This window comes from Fukomys damarensis, unplaced genomic scaffold, assembly GCF_012274545.1.
Source record: "Fukomys damarensis isolate Sample0158 unplaced genomic scaffold, DMR_v1.0_HiC HiC_scaffold_20, whole genome shotgun sequence".
NCBI classification, from domain to species: domain Eukaryota; kingdom Metazoa; phylum Chordata; class Mammalia; order Rodentia; family Bathyergidae; genus Fukomys; species Fukomys damarensis.
Window position 1 is genome coordinate 20292643 of NW_022900932.1, and position 16008 is coordinate 20308650.

The 16008-nt window shown below is 47.8% G+C and overlaps 1 protein-coding gene across 1 annotated transcript in view; it reads left to right on the forward strand.

Annotated features, from left to right (window-relative positions):
• Npffr1 (neuropeptide FF receptor 1) overlaps window positions 1-16008 on the forward strand; it is a 28171-nt gene that overhangs the window by 7312 nt on the left and 4851 nt on the right. The window contains exons 2-4 of the mRNA XM_033766333.1: window positions 7586-7900; window positions 12495-12594; window positions 15673-16001. Of these exons, the coding sequence (XP_033622224.1) occupies window positions 7586-7900; window positions 12495-12594; window positions 15673-16001 (744 nt within the window). The remainder of the gene's footprint in view (window positions 1-7585; window positions 7901-12494; window positions 12595-15672; window positions 16002-16008) is intronic.

Consider the following 16008-nt stretch of genomic DNA (forward strand, 5'->3'; position numbering starts at 1 on the left):
TTTTTTTTTTTTTTTTTTTTTTTTGAGACAGGGTCTCACTATGTAGTTGAGACTGACCTGGAACTCACTATGTAGCCCAGGCTGGTCTTGAACTCACAGCGATCCTCCAGCCTCAGTCTCCTGAGTGCTGGGATTACAGACGTGCGCTACCATGCCCAGCAAAATGATGTATAACATATACATATCCTTCAGTATACTTTTATCTTTTTTTTGGTACCGGGGATCGAACTCAGGTCCTTGCGCTTGCAAGGCAGGCAGCAGAACTGAGCTAAATCCCCGGCCTTTAAGTTTCTTCTATCCCCACTTTCTAAGGCCTGGAATTCCTTTTAATGGGCTGAGAGAATAGACTTATAGGAAAAACACTATTTAATTTTTAATAAGAGGTAAATGGCTTGAATCGGAAGCTTCTCTGACACACAAATTTTTATGGGTAAAACAGAAGACCCAAGGACTCCTGGATGAAGTGAGAAGAAATAAAAAGGCCTCGGAGTAGAAAGGAAAGTGCAAACAAACATAAAAGCTTGTTTGGCGTTCCTCCTGGCTCTCCAAGAACTTGGCTCTCAAAATCTTTGTCCTTTGCCAACCCAGATGAATCTTGGAAGACCTACTTGCTCTTACGTACCAAGAAAGGACCAGGCTTGCAAAATCTGTGTTGCATCGTGAGGCCTAGATGAGGGTGGCTTTGGCTCAGACTGTGGGAGTGGAGGGTAGTGGGAGGTCAGAAGTCTCCAGAAACCTCCTTCCTCTTGGATCTTCCTGCCTCTCTGCCTTTCCTTCTCCTGAGCAGTCCCAACCCAGGCCTGGCACAGGCTCACTTCCTTGGGTACACACACAAAGGAACAGGTTCATCACTGTGCCCCTGCAGCTCTCAGGCTGCCTGACAGATAGCCATGGGTCTGAAGCTCTTTATAATTTACTCTGATGACTCTCTGGGTCTGTAATAAGCCCATGGAGTGGGGAAGGGGCAAGAAGCCTGGGTCCTCCATGTTTGAGAGCTAGAGAGGATGAAATGATCTCCCCAGTTCATGTATGAGTACAAAGGGGTGGCACAGGGGATTAGTGACCCATTAGTGAGCCATGTCAAGCTCAGTTTACCTCTGTGTTGGAACTGTACAAAGTCACTGGCCTCTCAACTGCCTTATAACCAGGGAGTGGCCATTGTGGCAAATCTCAAGGCCATCATTTCTGGTTCTTAGTTCAGTGTCCTTGCACCTTTGCAGCAACACTGCCTCCGTGGAAGAAGGCAGTGGGGAGCAAGGCAAACATCTCATCTGGGGAGCAGAAGCTTCAGAGGTCTGTGGTGCTATTCCTGCCAACTTTACGCCTTCTACCACGCTTGGGTTCTGAATCTGGACTCTGCCAACCCCTTGGAGGTCCAGGGTGATTCGCTTAAATCCCTTGCATTAGCCAAGACACTGGGGTTACAGCAACAGAAACTGCCAACTTAATCAACAATGGGAGTCCACTGGAAAGAGAGGGGTAGTCATCCTGTGAGAGGGGAAGTTGTGTTACTAGGACTCAGAGGCAAATGCAAAGCAAAAGAGATCTGATGGCCATCTTTAGCCAAAGGTAAGTGTAGACTCCTGCTTGACAGACCCTCAAAAGCTACATGCACGGCTGGGGATTTGGCTCTTTGCTTCCGCCACCTGCCTTGGGCACTAGTTTGATCCCTGGTACCAAAAAAAAAAAAAAAAGCTACATGCAAAGAGGAGGGCTGACTCCCCAAGGGAGAAGTCACTGTGCTCAAAGGAGAAGTAATGATGCAGAGTGCACCCAATCCCTAAAAGCTCACTACTCCCGCCAAGTGTGTGCCAGACATTGGGCATTCCTTCTGGGAGAAAATCCAGTGCTTTTGAAGACCATAATTCCTTTCCAAACAAGAACGGCTTCACCATGTGTCAGGAGAAAGCTTTCACAAAGCCTCTGTGAAGTGCATTAAAATGCATCAGTCTCAAAGAGTTTGATGATCTCTCAAAATGTTAAGCTCCACTAAACCCTGGGCCTTGAGGGTAGATATGGTACAGTTCGGTGGTTCTCCAATCCAGCTGCACAGGAACCTGACCGGGGGAGCTTAAAATATATATATATATATATCAATGCCTGCACCCCACCCTGGAAATTCTGACCCATTTGCTGGGGCATAGGGAGTAGGGAGTGGGGGATCTGCAATGAAAAATCCTGTGCTTTTGTTATAAATCAGGGCTGAGAACCCCTGGTGATGTAATCAGTATTGTATCACTTGTAACAGAGTTCCTTTCTGATTAAAAATATCACATACAGATTGGAAAAAAAGGAAAATAAAAATGGCTTGTGGAAACACCACCCCTGTGGATCAACACTGTTAAGTTTTAGAAGTCAATCTTCAGTTGACACGAAAACACTTTTTATATGGGTTAGGGATTTACAACGCATGCATGTACTATTTTGTGACCATGACAACCCGCCGTCAATATATTCCCACGTGCTACCAGGTCTTGCAGCTCACCATGCCCGTGGAAGGCGTGGATCTGGGAGCAGGTCCCTTGTCCACGTGCTGGCTGGCAGTGCCCCACTGAGAAGGCTCAGCTGATTGGGATGCTCCCCCCACCCCGCGGAGCACATCCCTCCCTGAGCACTTCCCCTTTTGCCAGTCTAATTGATGAAAAGGTTACCCTGATGTTCCTTTATAAATGGCATTTCTTACATTACTCATGAACTTGAACTTTATGTTCAAGTGTCTTATTAGCTGCTTGTCCTGTTTTGTCCACACTGTATCCTTGGCAGCCCCTCACGTGGTGTTTTTCAGTGGATCCAGGGCTGGGGTCACCCACAGTCTCCCAGGAGGTAGTGTGGAGTGGGTGAACTGAGTCTCTGGTCTGGGCCTGTGTCCCTAAATGTTACCAGGACAACCCAGCAGGTGGCGGCAATGGTGATGTTATTAGTGGGAGAGCTGTGAATTCTGGGTGCATCCAGGCTGGCTCTGGGCTAAGGGCCTTCATTTGGGCGCTGCTTTCTTTCTCATGGGTCTTTCCGGCTTGTAGGGAGGCTCCCACTAAGAGTATTATAAAATACTATGCTCACACCTGTTGTGCAATTGACACACTCAGTGCTGCTGCTCCCCAGCTGACCTGTACTGAGCACCCAGTCAGCTCCAAGCTCTTGATGTTACCTCCACAACCCCTGTTTGGCAGGAGTTAATTTATTTCCATCTCAGCAATAAGGAATCTGGTTTCCAGGGAGGCGATATGATCTACCCTACGCCGCAGCCAGGAAATGCTTGTATTTCTGTTTTAAAGGGGAGACAGTGAGTCCTGGGGACCAGGGTGGGAGGCAGGAAGGAGGACTGGGACTTCCCAGAGTGTTTATCCTCTACCGAGGCATTGGTCCAGGTCCTTTCAGTCCTGGGGTTCTCAAACTGGTATGTGTATCGGAATCATCTGGAGGATGCTTTTTAAAAAACTTTCTTTTCTTTTGTTTTTTAAAGGGATATTTGAGGGTGGAATCCAGGGTCTTCAGAATGCTAAGCAAGTACTGTACCACTGAACTCTTAGCCATGATTTGCAGCTCCAGTCCTCAGGATTTCTGGCTCTGCTTCTAATAAGTTCTTGGTGATGCTGATTCTGCTGGTAGGGACCACACTTTGAGAACTGCTGTGCCTGGACCTTCTCCCTATGCTGACTTTCAGTGGCCCAGAGCTTGGTCTCTGAGATCATCAGCGTGCCCTGGAGACAGACTTATTACATCCCGAGACCTTCAGGAGGTTAATTGGGTTTAGTGGGTAAAAATCTCACAGGATGATGGAGCTGGGGATTTAGCTCAGTGGAGCCACCACCTGCCTCACAAGCACAAGGTTCTGAGTTCCATCCCTGGTACAAAAAAAAAAAAATCACAGGATGTAGCCACAAAGGCACCTGAGAGATCCCAGAATGGACAAGTCCAAGGTGTTAATGAGCATTTCTGTTTAGAGGCGAGCAGCCCTCCCATCCAGGGAATTGCCCGGAACAGGGAGAGAGGACCAGATGCAGTGCCTGAGGCTGGACTGAGTCTAGTCTACCCAGGCTTGGTGGAGGCACTAGAGGCGGACAGGGTCACTCTCAGATACTTTCCAGGAGTAGATTTTGAAAAATGCCTTTACTTGAGGACCAAGGGAAGGGAGTTGAGGAAGCAGACAAGCTAGAGTCTACTTGAAAGATCCTGGTAATTTCTTCTGCCCATGTAAACCCACAGATCCCCTGTAGTCTTGGGAACTGCTTTGGGGTTGACTTTGAGGCTCAGTAGGGCGCTGGTGATCCTTGTGACAGGCTTGAGATAAGTGATGCTATCCTGTGCTCTTTCTGGAGGAACCTAAAGAAGTAAATCCTTCAACACAGCACTGCCTGCTCTCAGCAGCACCCTGTTTCCTGGTGTCAGGATCCTCACTTCCTTTTCTGATTCCTACAAATATTTATTCATTGCACATTGATCAACGGTTTACTTAAACACTGAGTAGGGGCAAGCACTGCCACCAAAAAGAAAGTGAAGATCCTTCCGCTCCAGGAACTGACTTTTAAGCACAGAGGGGGAAAGACGATCCTGAAAACAAATTAAATATGAACAGACTGAAGAATATAGATAAGGTACTATGAGAGATAATAGAGGAAGATCCACTTTAAATAATCAGTCAGGGCTGCTCTGGGGGGACAGCATTTAAGCTGAGAGTCAAAGGAGGGGAAGAGCAAAGGCCATGAGTTTAGAAAAAGCAAGAGTGTGTAGGCACTGAGAGGGTGTCAGAGTGGCCAGACCATCACCAAGGAGAGAGGCATTGAGTGGGTGCAGATGTCAACAGAAATCAGGCCACACAGTGTGGTTTAAGCCGTGGTAGAGAATATGGATTGTATTTAGAATACAGTTAATCGTGTGGGTAATGCTTATTAGTGGGTGCTAAAATATTAAATGAAAAGTGGATGGAGAACTTGATGGTTGATCAGACTGACATCCTCTGAAGCCGCTGATCAAACAGCACCACAAATGGAGACTACCAGACATACTCTGATCAAACCTCTCAGATCCAACAACTAATTATAGGAAATACAGGCCACAGAGAGCAGAGTGTGTAAAATGACATCACAAGGGAGCAATCAGCAAAATCTGCTGAAACTTACAGACAAAATCTTGCTGTCTTTATGACAAATAAATTACAGAGGAGAAAGACACAGAGGGGGAAGCTGTAAACTAAAAAAGACCTGGGAGCCACATCAGTCAAGTGCAGTATAGGCGGGGTGGTAGATTTTATAATGACGGAACTCAGTGAATCACATTTCCGGGTCCACGTCCCCTTTGCAATGTAATGTGGATGTTCTTCCTATGGAGAGCTGGAAGCCATTTCTCTACTCGCTTGTATCTGCGCTGCTATGGCCAATGGGAAGTGGCAGAAGTGATGTGAAAATGCCAGTTTCTTCATTTGTTCTTGGAACTCTGAGGGCTCTGTTGTTTAAAGAGCCCAGACCAGGGCTGGGGATGTAGCTCAGTGGCACTGCGCCTGCCTGGCAAGCACAAGGTTCTGAGTTCAAGTCCTGATACCAGGGGAAAAAAAAAGAGTTCAGCCTTGTGGAGGATGCGGCCAGTAAGAACTGAGACCCCACCCCAACCCCATGCCAGTAGCCAGTACTAATCACTAACAGGAGGTGGTTGTCTTGACCCTTCCAGCCCTAGCCAAGCCGTCAGATGGCCACAGCTGAGTGAGAGATATGAAGAGAAACCTGTAGAGCTACCCAGATGCCAAGCCATGGTGCCACAGCACTAAGTGTTGGGTAGCAGCAATAAATCTTGCTCAGATCTTCAGACTATTTACAAAATTAGGAAAACATCAGGGAATTTAGAATGGTGGATACCAAATATTTGATAATAGTATAACTGAGTGGTTAATTTTTGTTAGACTTGATAATGATGTGCTTGTGGCTTTTAAAGAATTACAGCAGTACTTTAGAGATACAAACTGAAATATTTATGGATGAAAAGAAATGATGTCTGGTATTTGCTTCAAAATAACCCAAAAAGAGTCAGCGTATGGCTGGAACAAGGTTGGCCTTAGATTGATTGTCGTTGAGGGTAGGCGAAGTATACAAGGGAATTCTTTGTACTACTCTTTCTTATACTGTTTTGTTAAACTATGGTTTTGGATAGGTTCACTCTCTTGTGCACAGTTAATATTTTCTATATTGTAATAATGATGTTTGCCACTGGAAGCCTAAGCAGGAAGTACCATCTGTCTTATCGGGGGCAGCAACTTTCCGGCTTCCCAGCTCTGCCCTCCAATAGAGTGCACCCCCCCCCCGCCACTGCTGATCCCTGCAGTCCTGATGGCACCAGCTCATTGGCCCTGCTGCCCCCAGGGACCTCCAGCCTCCCTGTCTCAAGCCTCCAGCAGGCCAGTGGCTGAGCTCTGAGTGTTGCAGAAAGGTTCCCCAGAGACTCTCCATCCCTTGGACTGGGCCACATTCAGTCCCAGAGGAAGGCAGGAAGAGAGTTTATAAGACAACATTGTGAATCACCATAGCAAATGACTTCCCAGAAGAGCTGTGGTTGGACACTGAGCCGATTCCTTCGAAACACGGCTTGGAAAACACATGCTCAAACCTGGTCCTAAGGCAGAAATAGAAACAGAAGGGCCATCTCGCTGTATGTTCAGTATGGGACTAAGCAACCACAGGATACTCTTCCTGCCTACAGACCTGTGGGTGCAAGGAGAGGGAACAGTGCTGCTGTAGCCTAGCAAGAGTGAGAGCCACCAAAGAAGAGCATCTTAGTCCATTTTCTGTTGCTAGAATGAAATACCCAAGATTGGGTCAGCTATAAAAACCTGGCTTATTTAGCTTGTGGTTTGGGAGGCTGGGAAGTCCAAGAGCACCGTGCTAGCATCTGCTAGGGCCTTCATGCTACATCATGACATGGTGAAGGCATCATATGGGGAGACAGAGCAAGCGTGCTAACTGAGAGTCTCTTTCTTCTTATAAAGCCACTAATGCCACGATGGGCACCCCACCCTTATGACCTCATAAGGTTGTTTCCTGTTGTTTCCCAAAGGCCCCACTTCTAAATATATTGACAGGATTTGGGGAATTAAGATTCCAGCACATGAACTTTTGGAGGATACAGTGAAACAACAGCAAGGATCAAGCTATGCCAATAAGGGATGGGGAGGCATCTTCGGGCACAATTGGACCAGGTGGGGAGGGAGACCAGTGCCTGAACCTCCCCTTTCTTCTCCCCTTCCAGCTCCTTTAGCACCTCCCATTGGCTAAGCCCAGAGGGCAGGGCAACCCCTGTGATGCCGGCCATAGAAGTGAGAGCCATTTGCGGCCAAGAGCAAGGCCCAGGAAGATGGAGCAAGGATTGGTTGGGGAGTATTGATGGAGAAGAGTCAACACTGGGGAATGGGTCTTGGGCAAGATGGGATAAGGTTGGAGTGGTGGTGACTTAGAAGGTGTGAATGGACCCATCGCCATTAGAGGCAGCACATGACCAGGGTACAAAGGTGAGACACACACAGAAGGATCCCACCCATGGTGAAGAATGGGCCACGCCTTCCTTGCCTAGGGTCTTGACTTCTATGCTCTTTTGCTCCTAGGGGAGCCCTCCCAGTCTCCCAATGGCAGCTGGCCCCCAAGTCAGAATGAGAGTAGTGCTGAGGCTGCCCTGGCTGCAAACCTCACCTTCTCCTCCTACTACCAGCACTCCTCACCGGTGGCCGCCATGTTCATCGTGGCCTACGTGCTCATCTTCCTCCTCTGCATGGTGGGTAATGCCCTGGTCTGCTTCATTGTGCTGAAGAACCGGCACATGCGTACAGTCACCAACGTGTTCATCCTCAACCTGGCTGTCAGCGACCTGCTGGTGGGCATCTTCTGCATGCCCACCACCCTCGTGGACAACCTCATCACCGGTAAGTGTGGTCAGGGGCAGCAGGTGTACTCTCCGACCCCCGCTTCTGCTGTCAGCTAAGCCTGAAATGGAAGATGGAGATCCTTGCTGGGCTGGCCTCTTGGCAAAGAAGCCATTGTCTCAGACTCTCCAGACAGCCTTGTAGCTAAGGGGATTCAACTAGAAATAATAGATACAATGAGTTAATCACTTTCTTTGTGCCAGGAATTATGCTACATATGCTTCATGCATTATCTTAATTCCCCCAGCAGTGCCACAAAGCATGCTTTATTATTATCCTCATTTTATGGATGAGAAGACGTGCTCGGAATGGGTGAACGGACTCATCTCTAGTTACATAGCTGATGAATGCAGGGTCCACATTCTCTCAGCCCTACTCTGAGTTTTTCTACCCTGCAGCACCGCTCTCCTGTGTAACTCCCTTGTGCAGAACTGGGACTGATGGGAAGAAGTAGGAGGGAGGCAGAGTTCCTCTGGGAAAGGACCTAAAAACCCCACTCCTCTGAACCATGTTCTGGGAGGATAGTCCTGTGCTGAAGGTAAAGAACTCCCCATTCCTGGCACTGTCTAAGCAGGGGCTGGCTGCTGCTTAGCAGTGATAGGTAGATGGTATGTACATAGGAACGAGACCACCTGACCTCTAATTCCTTACCTGTGCATCCTGCAGATGTCAAAGTGTCACACACACGCTCGTGAACAGCTGTTCTTTTAGAATCAAGGTTCCATGGACTCCAGGCAGCAAGGGATTTGTTTCCAGAGCTGTGGTCTGGTCTGGTCTGCAGACTCTGAGCTCAGACTAGTAGCAGCTCACAGGACCTCAAGATCAAGTCCTTTGCAGTGACTGACCTGGTGGTCCAGAGGGGCCACAGCCCATACTTCTGCAGGTTTTGGGTCCCCAGAAGAGGAGCCAGTCTGGGCTACACAGTGACTTCAGAGCCACCCTGAACTGCATAGTGGGACCCCGTCTCAACCCCCTGCAGAAGCATTTATGCACATATTTAAAGGGAAATTTATTTGAGAAGCAAATGAAAACATGACATGATTTCAGAGGTCATTTTACATAATAAAATAGGCTATCATAATAACACACATTTCTTTGCAATCACTCCAGTATGCTAATGTCAGTCACACACAGGCATAACAGTTTTGAACAGATAAACTGTACTACTAAAGAAATAAGTAAGCCAGGTGTGGTGGCACACGCCTGTAATCCCAGCACTCGAAGGCTGAGGCAGGAGGATTGCTGTGACTTTGAGACCAACCTGGGCTACATAGTGAGTTCCAGGTCAGTCTGAACTACATAGTAAGACACTGTCTCAAAAAAAAAAAAAAAAAAATTAAAAAAAAAAAAAAAAAAAAAAAAAATGCTGAAAGTAGAAAATAGTGGAAAAACTCCAAAAAGTAAAGAAAAAAAACCCCATTTTTTTCTAGCACACCACAAAGATTCAACATATGAAATATACTGCAGGGATTGCTTATGAGCAGTTACACCATAGTCCCTAAGAGCCGCCCAACTTCACGGTCATTAACTATATGAACTCTTGCGTGGCAGTGAACAGCTACCTGTTTTTGCTGAGGGCGCAGCTCTCTGAGGAGATGTCCACATTCCTTCTCTGCTCGGTGGCTCTTCCCACCTCAGTCCAGTGGTCAGACTCACGCACCAATCTCCTTGTTAATGCCCTCCCCAACACACCCCAAAGACCGCTTTCCCAGGTTTCTAAGTATCTGTTCTGCACCTGACAGGATGGGTAGACACGAGTGTCCTGTGTGTAGCTGACAACACACTAACTCCTTCCCCCAACCGGAATTATCATATCTGATTTCAGATTTCAAGATTTCAACCTTCAGGATTTTAATATATTAAGAATATGATTCAGGGGATTTTAGACTTTACGGCTCTCGGTATTTATGATGTTCTAGTTTGTGTTTTTTAGGATTAAAATGAGTGCTGCTTTTCTTTTTTTCTTTTTGTGAGACAGGGTCTCACTATGTAGTTCAGGATGCCCTTGAACTCACTATGTAGCCCGGGCTACACAGTGATCCTCCTGCCTCAGCCTCTTGAGTGCTGGATTACAGGTGTGTGCCACCACACCTGCCCAGCACCACTTTTCTAGTCTGGGACCTAACCTAGGATCACATATCATATTTCATTGTTTTCTTAGTTTCCTTCAATTTGCGATAGGTCCCTGGTGTGTCTTTCATGACCTTGACACGGGTGAAGAGCACTGATGAGTTATTTTGCAGAATGTTGAGCAGTTTGGATTGGCCTGATGTTTCCCCTAATTAGATACAGTTTATGCACTCCCACCCCCCACCCCCACCTCTGCAGTACTGGGGGTTAAACCCAGGGCTTTCTCACTGAGCTACATCCCCAGGTGCCCTACCCTTTTTAAATTTTGAGACAAGGTCTTACTAAACTGCTGTTACCCAGGCTGGGCTCAAACTTCCTATTCTCCTGCCTCAGCCCCCAAGAGTGCTGGGATTACAGGCCTGCACCACCGCACTGGGCTTAGTATATACATTGTTTTTGCTTTTTTTTTTTTTTTTTTTTTTGGTACCAGGGATCAAACTCAGGACATTGCGCTTGTGAGGCAGCTGGTGGCGCCACTGAGCTAAGTCTCCGGCCCTGTATACTCCTTTTGGAGAGGAACATCACAGAAGACACGTTGACAAAGCACGTGTGACTAATGGTGGTGTTTTCTTTGATTACCTGGTCAAAATGGTGTCTCTCAGGTTTTTCAACCGTAATGCAATTATTTTTCCCTTTATAATTAAGAAATACCCTGTAGGGAGATACTTTGACACTATGCAAATGTCTTACTTCTCATTATACTTTTATTGTTTTGGGGTGTTTGTTGTTGTTTTTGATACCGGGATCGAACTCAGATCCTTGCCCTTGCAAGGCAGGCAGCGGAACCACTGAGCTAAATCCCCAGCTGTTAGCATTGACAGTTTCTGCCTGCAACAATTATTACTGTCATGTTTCCTCAGTGATAATTTTTGACTAATGTCATTTCTTCTACATTTATTAATTGGAATTCTACTCCACGGGATTTAATTCGTTGTGACCATTCTTTATTTTGTAAATAAAACTGCACCAGTTTGGGTTAATGGGCACTCTTTCCCGTGGGCTCCTGCATCCTTCCAACATGTTGCCATGATTTTTTCAAGTTGTATTTCCTTGCTTTCTGGCACCAAAAAATGTTCCAGGCTCATTTTGTGTTTTTCTTGCATCACCCTGGAATGAACCATTCTCTAAGGAGCCCTGTTTTCCTTCACTGGGGAGTAGATCTCAGAAACAGACACCTGGATTCCAGGGGTGTCCATTGCTACTGTGGTGTCACTGCTTCTAGGTCATCTCGAGGGACAGAGCCAGGAAATTATACATGCTCAGAGATATTTAGCACATAAACATTTATTTATTTTGATATCCAGCCATCTAGCTGTATTTTTAAGACTATGAGATCATACTCATACTTTTGATTCCAGAACCACAAGATGTTTTAACTTTTCCCCTTTTCCTTATTTGGAACTTCTCAGACAATCAGAAATCTAGATTTATTTAACCATAACAGATGTGCTTATTCGATCAATTTTGTATGCATGTAACTTAGCTTAGGTGATGTGGGTTTCCCCCTTTTCCCATAATTAAATCCAATTTATGCATTTTTATGAGGAATACCACAGATATATTCATGAGGGTACAGAATCTGTGTACAGTTCTTTTCTTCTTTAGTCTAATAGTAAACAGTTGAAATACTGATTTCCAAAGTCGCTTACTTAGGTTAGTGTCTAACCCCCACTTCAGTGTGGCTAATTACTCATTTGTAATACAGTTGTATTTGTGGGTTATTCTTTTTTTGGTACCAGGATCGAACTCAGGTCTTTGCACTTGCTAAGCAGGCGGAGGAACCACTGAGCTAAATCCCCCACCCAATATTGGTTACTCTGTATTCTACTTTCCGTTCTCCCATACCCAGACAGATTTTAGCTTTTTTTTTAAATGTGAAACTTTGCTGTGGTTCTACAAAGCCTGAGCCATACAAACACACTCAAAGAAATATCTCAAGTACCTCAGTCCACCATGACTAGCATCCTGTCCTCACCCTCTCCCTGTATGGGCTGCCAATTTCATCATTTTCTGATTGATCCTCTCTGTATTTTCTTTGCACAAATGAGAAAATAAGTGTGTTTTCTTGAATCCTCTTATTTCTTAAAATGCTCAGCCATCACACCTGATTCACCACTAATGCACAATGATTTAGGGGCAAAGAGGGATAAACTAATCTGCTCAATTTTCCCACTGTACGAAGAAGACGGTAATAGTAGGGTTGTGAGAATGGAATGGCTTAGAACCCAGGTGAGACTACAGGCGCAGAGAGCCAGGCAGGGCTCACAGAGAGAAATCCCTGGGCAATACAAAGGCCATGTCTTGACTGGTCAGAACTGTCTGTGCTGGGATGGGCTGCTCGGTTCCTCGGTTTGGTTCTGGAAGTGTGCAGCAGATGACCTCGAGCGGGACAAGAGGAAAGACTCAAGCTTCAGAGATCCTAGCTTCGATGGCCAGGAGTCCTTGGGGGCCTTTGTCATTGCAGGGTGGCCCTTCGACAATGCCACATGCAAGATGAGCGGCTTGGTGCAAGGCATGTCCGTGTCAGCTTCCGTGTTCACGCTGGTGGCCATCGCTGTAGAAAGGTGAGAAGTTTCCAGGGTTCCCCGGGGTGGGCCCAGGGGTGGGGCACTGCCTCTGGTGCTGGGCTGGCTGGAGGGGAGCACTCTGTGGTAGATGGGGCTGAATTCTCAGCCATAAGCGGAGGCTTTAGGGCTAGCTGGATACCAGGATCCCCTCCTTCTGGAGTCCTGGGGCATCTCCTAAGGAGTTTCCGTAGCATTCCTGGGACCCCTGAGGAGCTGGAAGGCAGTCCTGGTCCTAAGTAGCAGGAATCCTGCCTCCTGTAAATCTGAGCCAGCACAGCAAAAAGCGGGAGAGCAGCTTGGGGAAAGGGTCTCCGCCCAGCTCCTTCACCCTGCCCCACAGCCCGATGGTTGGTCCCGGAAGTCCTGGCTTTTCTCTATCCCTGCCTCAACCCATCTCTGCCACTTCTGGCTTTTAGCCTCAGGGGCCAGCAGATTCTCTGATGAGCATGTTAATGAAGCCACAGGTGAGGAACTGAATGGGGTTGAGGAGGCTTTGGGCCAAGTCTCCCTCAGCGCTCTGCACTTGGGCCTCTTCCGGCTCAGCATCTCCAGTGGGTGAGGGCTCTCCCCCAGGGACTGGAAGCAGGCAGAGCAGCTAAAGGTAGTTTTTGTTCTCATCATTGCCTGCTTGCAGAATGCTGAGTAAGTTACTTAGCTGCTCTGAGCCTCTTTGATCTTTTCTATAAATGGAAGATGCTCTCCTCAGGGCTGAAGGCTTCTAAAAACTTCTGCTTATGAAACTTACACGCAATCCTGCCAGAGTTGGAATTCAAGCTGCTAGCACTGTTTCGTTTCTTCCATACCCACTTCCTTGTCCTCTCTAGCACGAGCGCTTCTTGGCCCAGCCCTTCCTTCAACCTAGTGTTCTCATCTTCTCTCCATCTCTGCTCTCACCAAACCTAGTATTTTGTAACTCAGAGAAGTAGGCAGCTGGCATGCAGAAGCAATTTTCTTTTTCCACAAAGCACTAGCCAACCTTCATTTTGATTTGGTTGTTGAGTCCTGGGTGCAACCTCTCTCAGAAGTGTGTGGGGTATTCTCTAAGTTCCACCCCCTCCAGGAAGCCTTCCTGGATCACCCTGCAATTCTCTCCACCTATGAGCAGCTACTGCATTCATAGCCAGTTCTGCATGCTCTCAGAATTACTTGTTCTCACGGCCGGGTGTGTTGGCGCATGCCTGTAATCCCAGCACTCAGGAGGCTGAGGCAGGAGGATCACTGTGAGTTCGAGACCAGCCTGGGCTACACAGTGAGTTCCAGGTCAGTCTCAACTATGTAGTGAGACCCTGTCTCAAAAAAACAAAACAAAACAAAAACATTTAAAAAAAAAAACCAATTACTTGCTCTCTGGAGATTTCTAGAGTATGCAATCCTCTGAAGCCAAGGAGGTCAAGGTCACAGAGGTTGGGGCTGCAAGTCTTGAGTCCGGCTGTGGGAAAAGGAAAGGGTGCTTCCAGCCTGGGAAACAGAGACAGAAGGGTGGGAGCCAGGTTAGTGAGTGGAAAGGCTGCAGGGCTAGAAGCTGGCCTGACACCTGTGTTCTTGCACAAATTCTGCTGTAAGGAATTTACATGTGACCTTGTAAGAAAGTCCCTCCATCTCTCTCAGTCCCTTCCACTGAGTAAGTAAGCTTGATTGATTGGAACGCAGGTGCCTGGGTTGGGGGGTTGTTTTGTTTTTGCTATGTAGCCCAGGCTGGCCTTGAACTTGCAGCGATCCTCCTGCCTCTGCCTCCCATAGGCATGCACCACCACACCTGGCAGGTTTTTTTTTCTTTTTTATTAGCACATTTGCAGTACAACTACATTCATACTGGGAGGTTGGAAAATGCACATAACACACATGATACATCTTAATTCTTTTTTACTTCCTCTTCTCCTCCAGGTGTCCATTTTTTGGCAACAATAGATGAGGGGAGACTTTCTAAGAAGTAGGAGCCCCTCCTTTTCCTCACTATTAAGCATCAAAAATATCTAAAAGAGCATTATTATCTAACTTCTTCACAAAAGCCCTACAGAGCAGGTCATATTAGTGGCCTTATTTTGCAGATAAGGAAACAGGCTTAGAAAGAGTTCCAGTAATTGTGCCTTCTGGTCATTCATTCAAATGGTCATCTAAACACACCCTAATGATGAGAGGGAAAGTCACAGCACCTGCCCTGGAGCACTAGTTAAGCAATGCCTTTGTTGGATAGGGCTGGGGCCAGGTATCCACTTCCTCCACCTCCAGCAGCAGTTCTCAATCCTGGCTACACCTAAGAATCATCCCAAGAGCTTTCAAAGAAGGAAAGCAGTGCTAAAGCCCCCTCCCAGATGAATTACACTGGAGTTTTTGCCCAAAGAAATAAACACAGGTTTTTGTTTGTGTTTAATTGCTTCAGGAGAGTCTAATGCATAGCGAGGCTTTACAGCCACTGGTTTATGTCACTCAGTGGAGCACAGTCTGGGTTCAAAGTCTGGCCTCTTGCTGCTTGCGGGCTGTGTGACCTTGAGCCAGTGGCCGACACCTCTGAGTCCCAGTCTCCACTCTGTAGATTAAGGGTGAAACAGCAACTGCTGCTGAGAGGTTCTAATGAGGAACTACGCGGTGCAGGCCAGGCCGCACACAGTGGAGATAGCGATGGGAAAAGGCTGAGAGGATGACACGGGTGCGGCCACCCCTGCACTCCAGGGGTTTTCTGGGAAAGACATAAACAGCTACAAACTGTGTTTGGTGATGCGCTGAGTCAGCCTTTTCCAGGACAGAATACATGCCACTGATTGCTGCCAGTTCTCAGTTTACCCCCAGGCAAGATTGAGGGTCCCAGTTTTCTGTTCCCTCCTCCCCTCTCTGCCAGTGCTGCTGTTGATTTGGCTGCTCGAGGACTCAGCAGGGTGAGCTGCCTCCCTGCCAGGTGAGAAACCAATTTGCTCGGCAAACTCACTTAATGAGCATCTGAGCTGTCCTCTGACTGGCTGGAGGTGCCATGGGGACTGTCAGGTGTCCTCATCCCGCCAGCCCTAATGGGGGTGGCCCTCCTCCGCCCCGCCCCGGGACCTCTCACACCCCTGCTTCTCTTCCCCCTGCCCACCGCAGGTTCCGCTGCATTGTGCACCCTTTCCGAGAGAAGCTGACCCTGCGGAAGGCGCTGGTCACCATCGCGGTCATCTGGGCCCTGGCGCTGCTCATCATGTGTCCCTCGGCCGTCACGCTGACAGTCACGCGCGAGGAGCACCACTTCATGGTGGACGCGCGCAACCGCTCCTACCCCCTCTACTCGTGCTGGGAGGCCTGGCCCGAGAAGGGCATGCGCAAGGTCTACACCGCCGTGCTCTTCGCGCACATCTACCTGGCGCCGCTGGCGCTCATCGTGGTCATGTACGCCCGCATCGCGCGCAAGCTCTGCAAGGCCTCCGGGCCCTCGCGCGACGG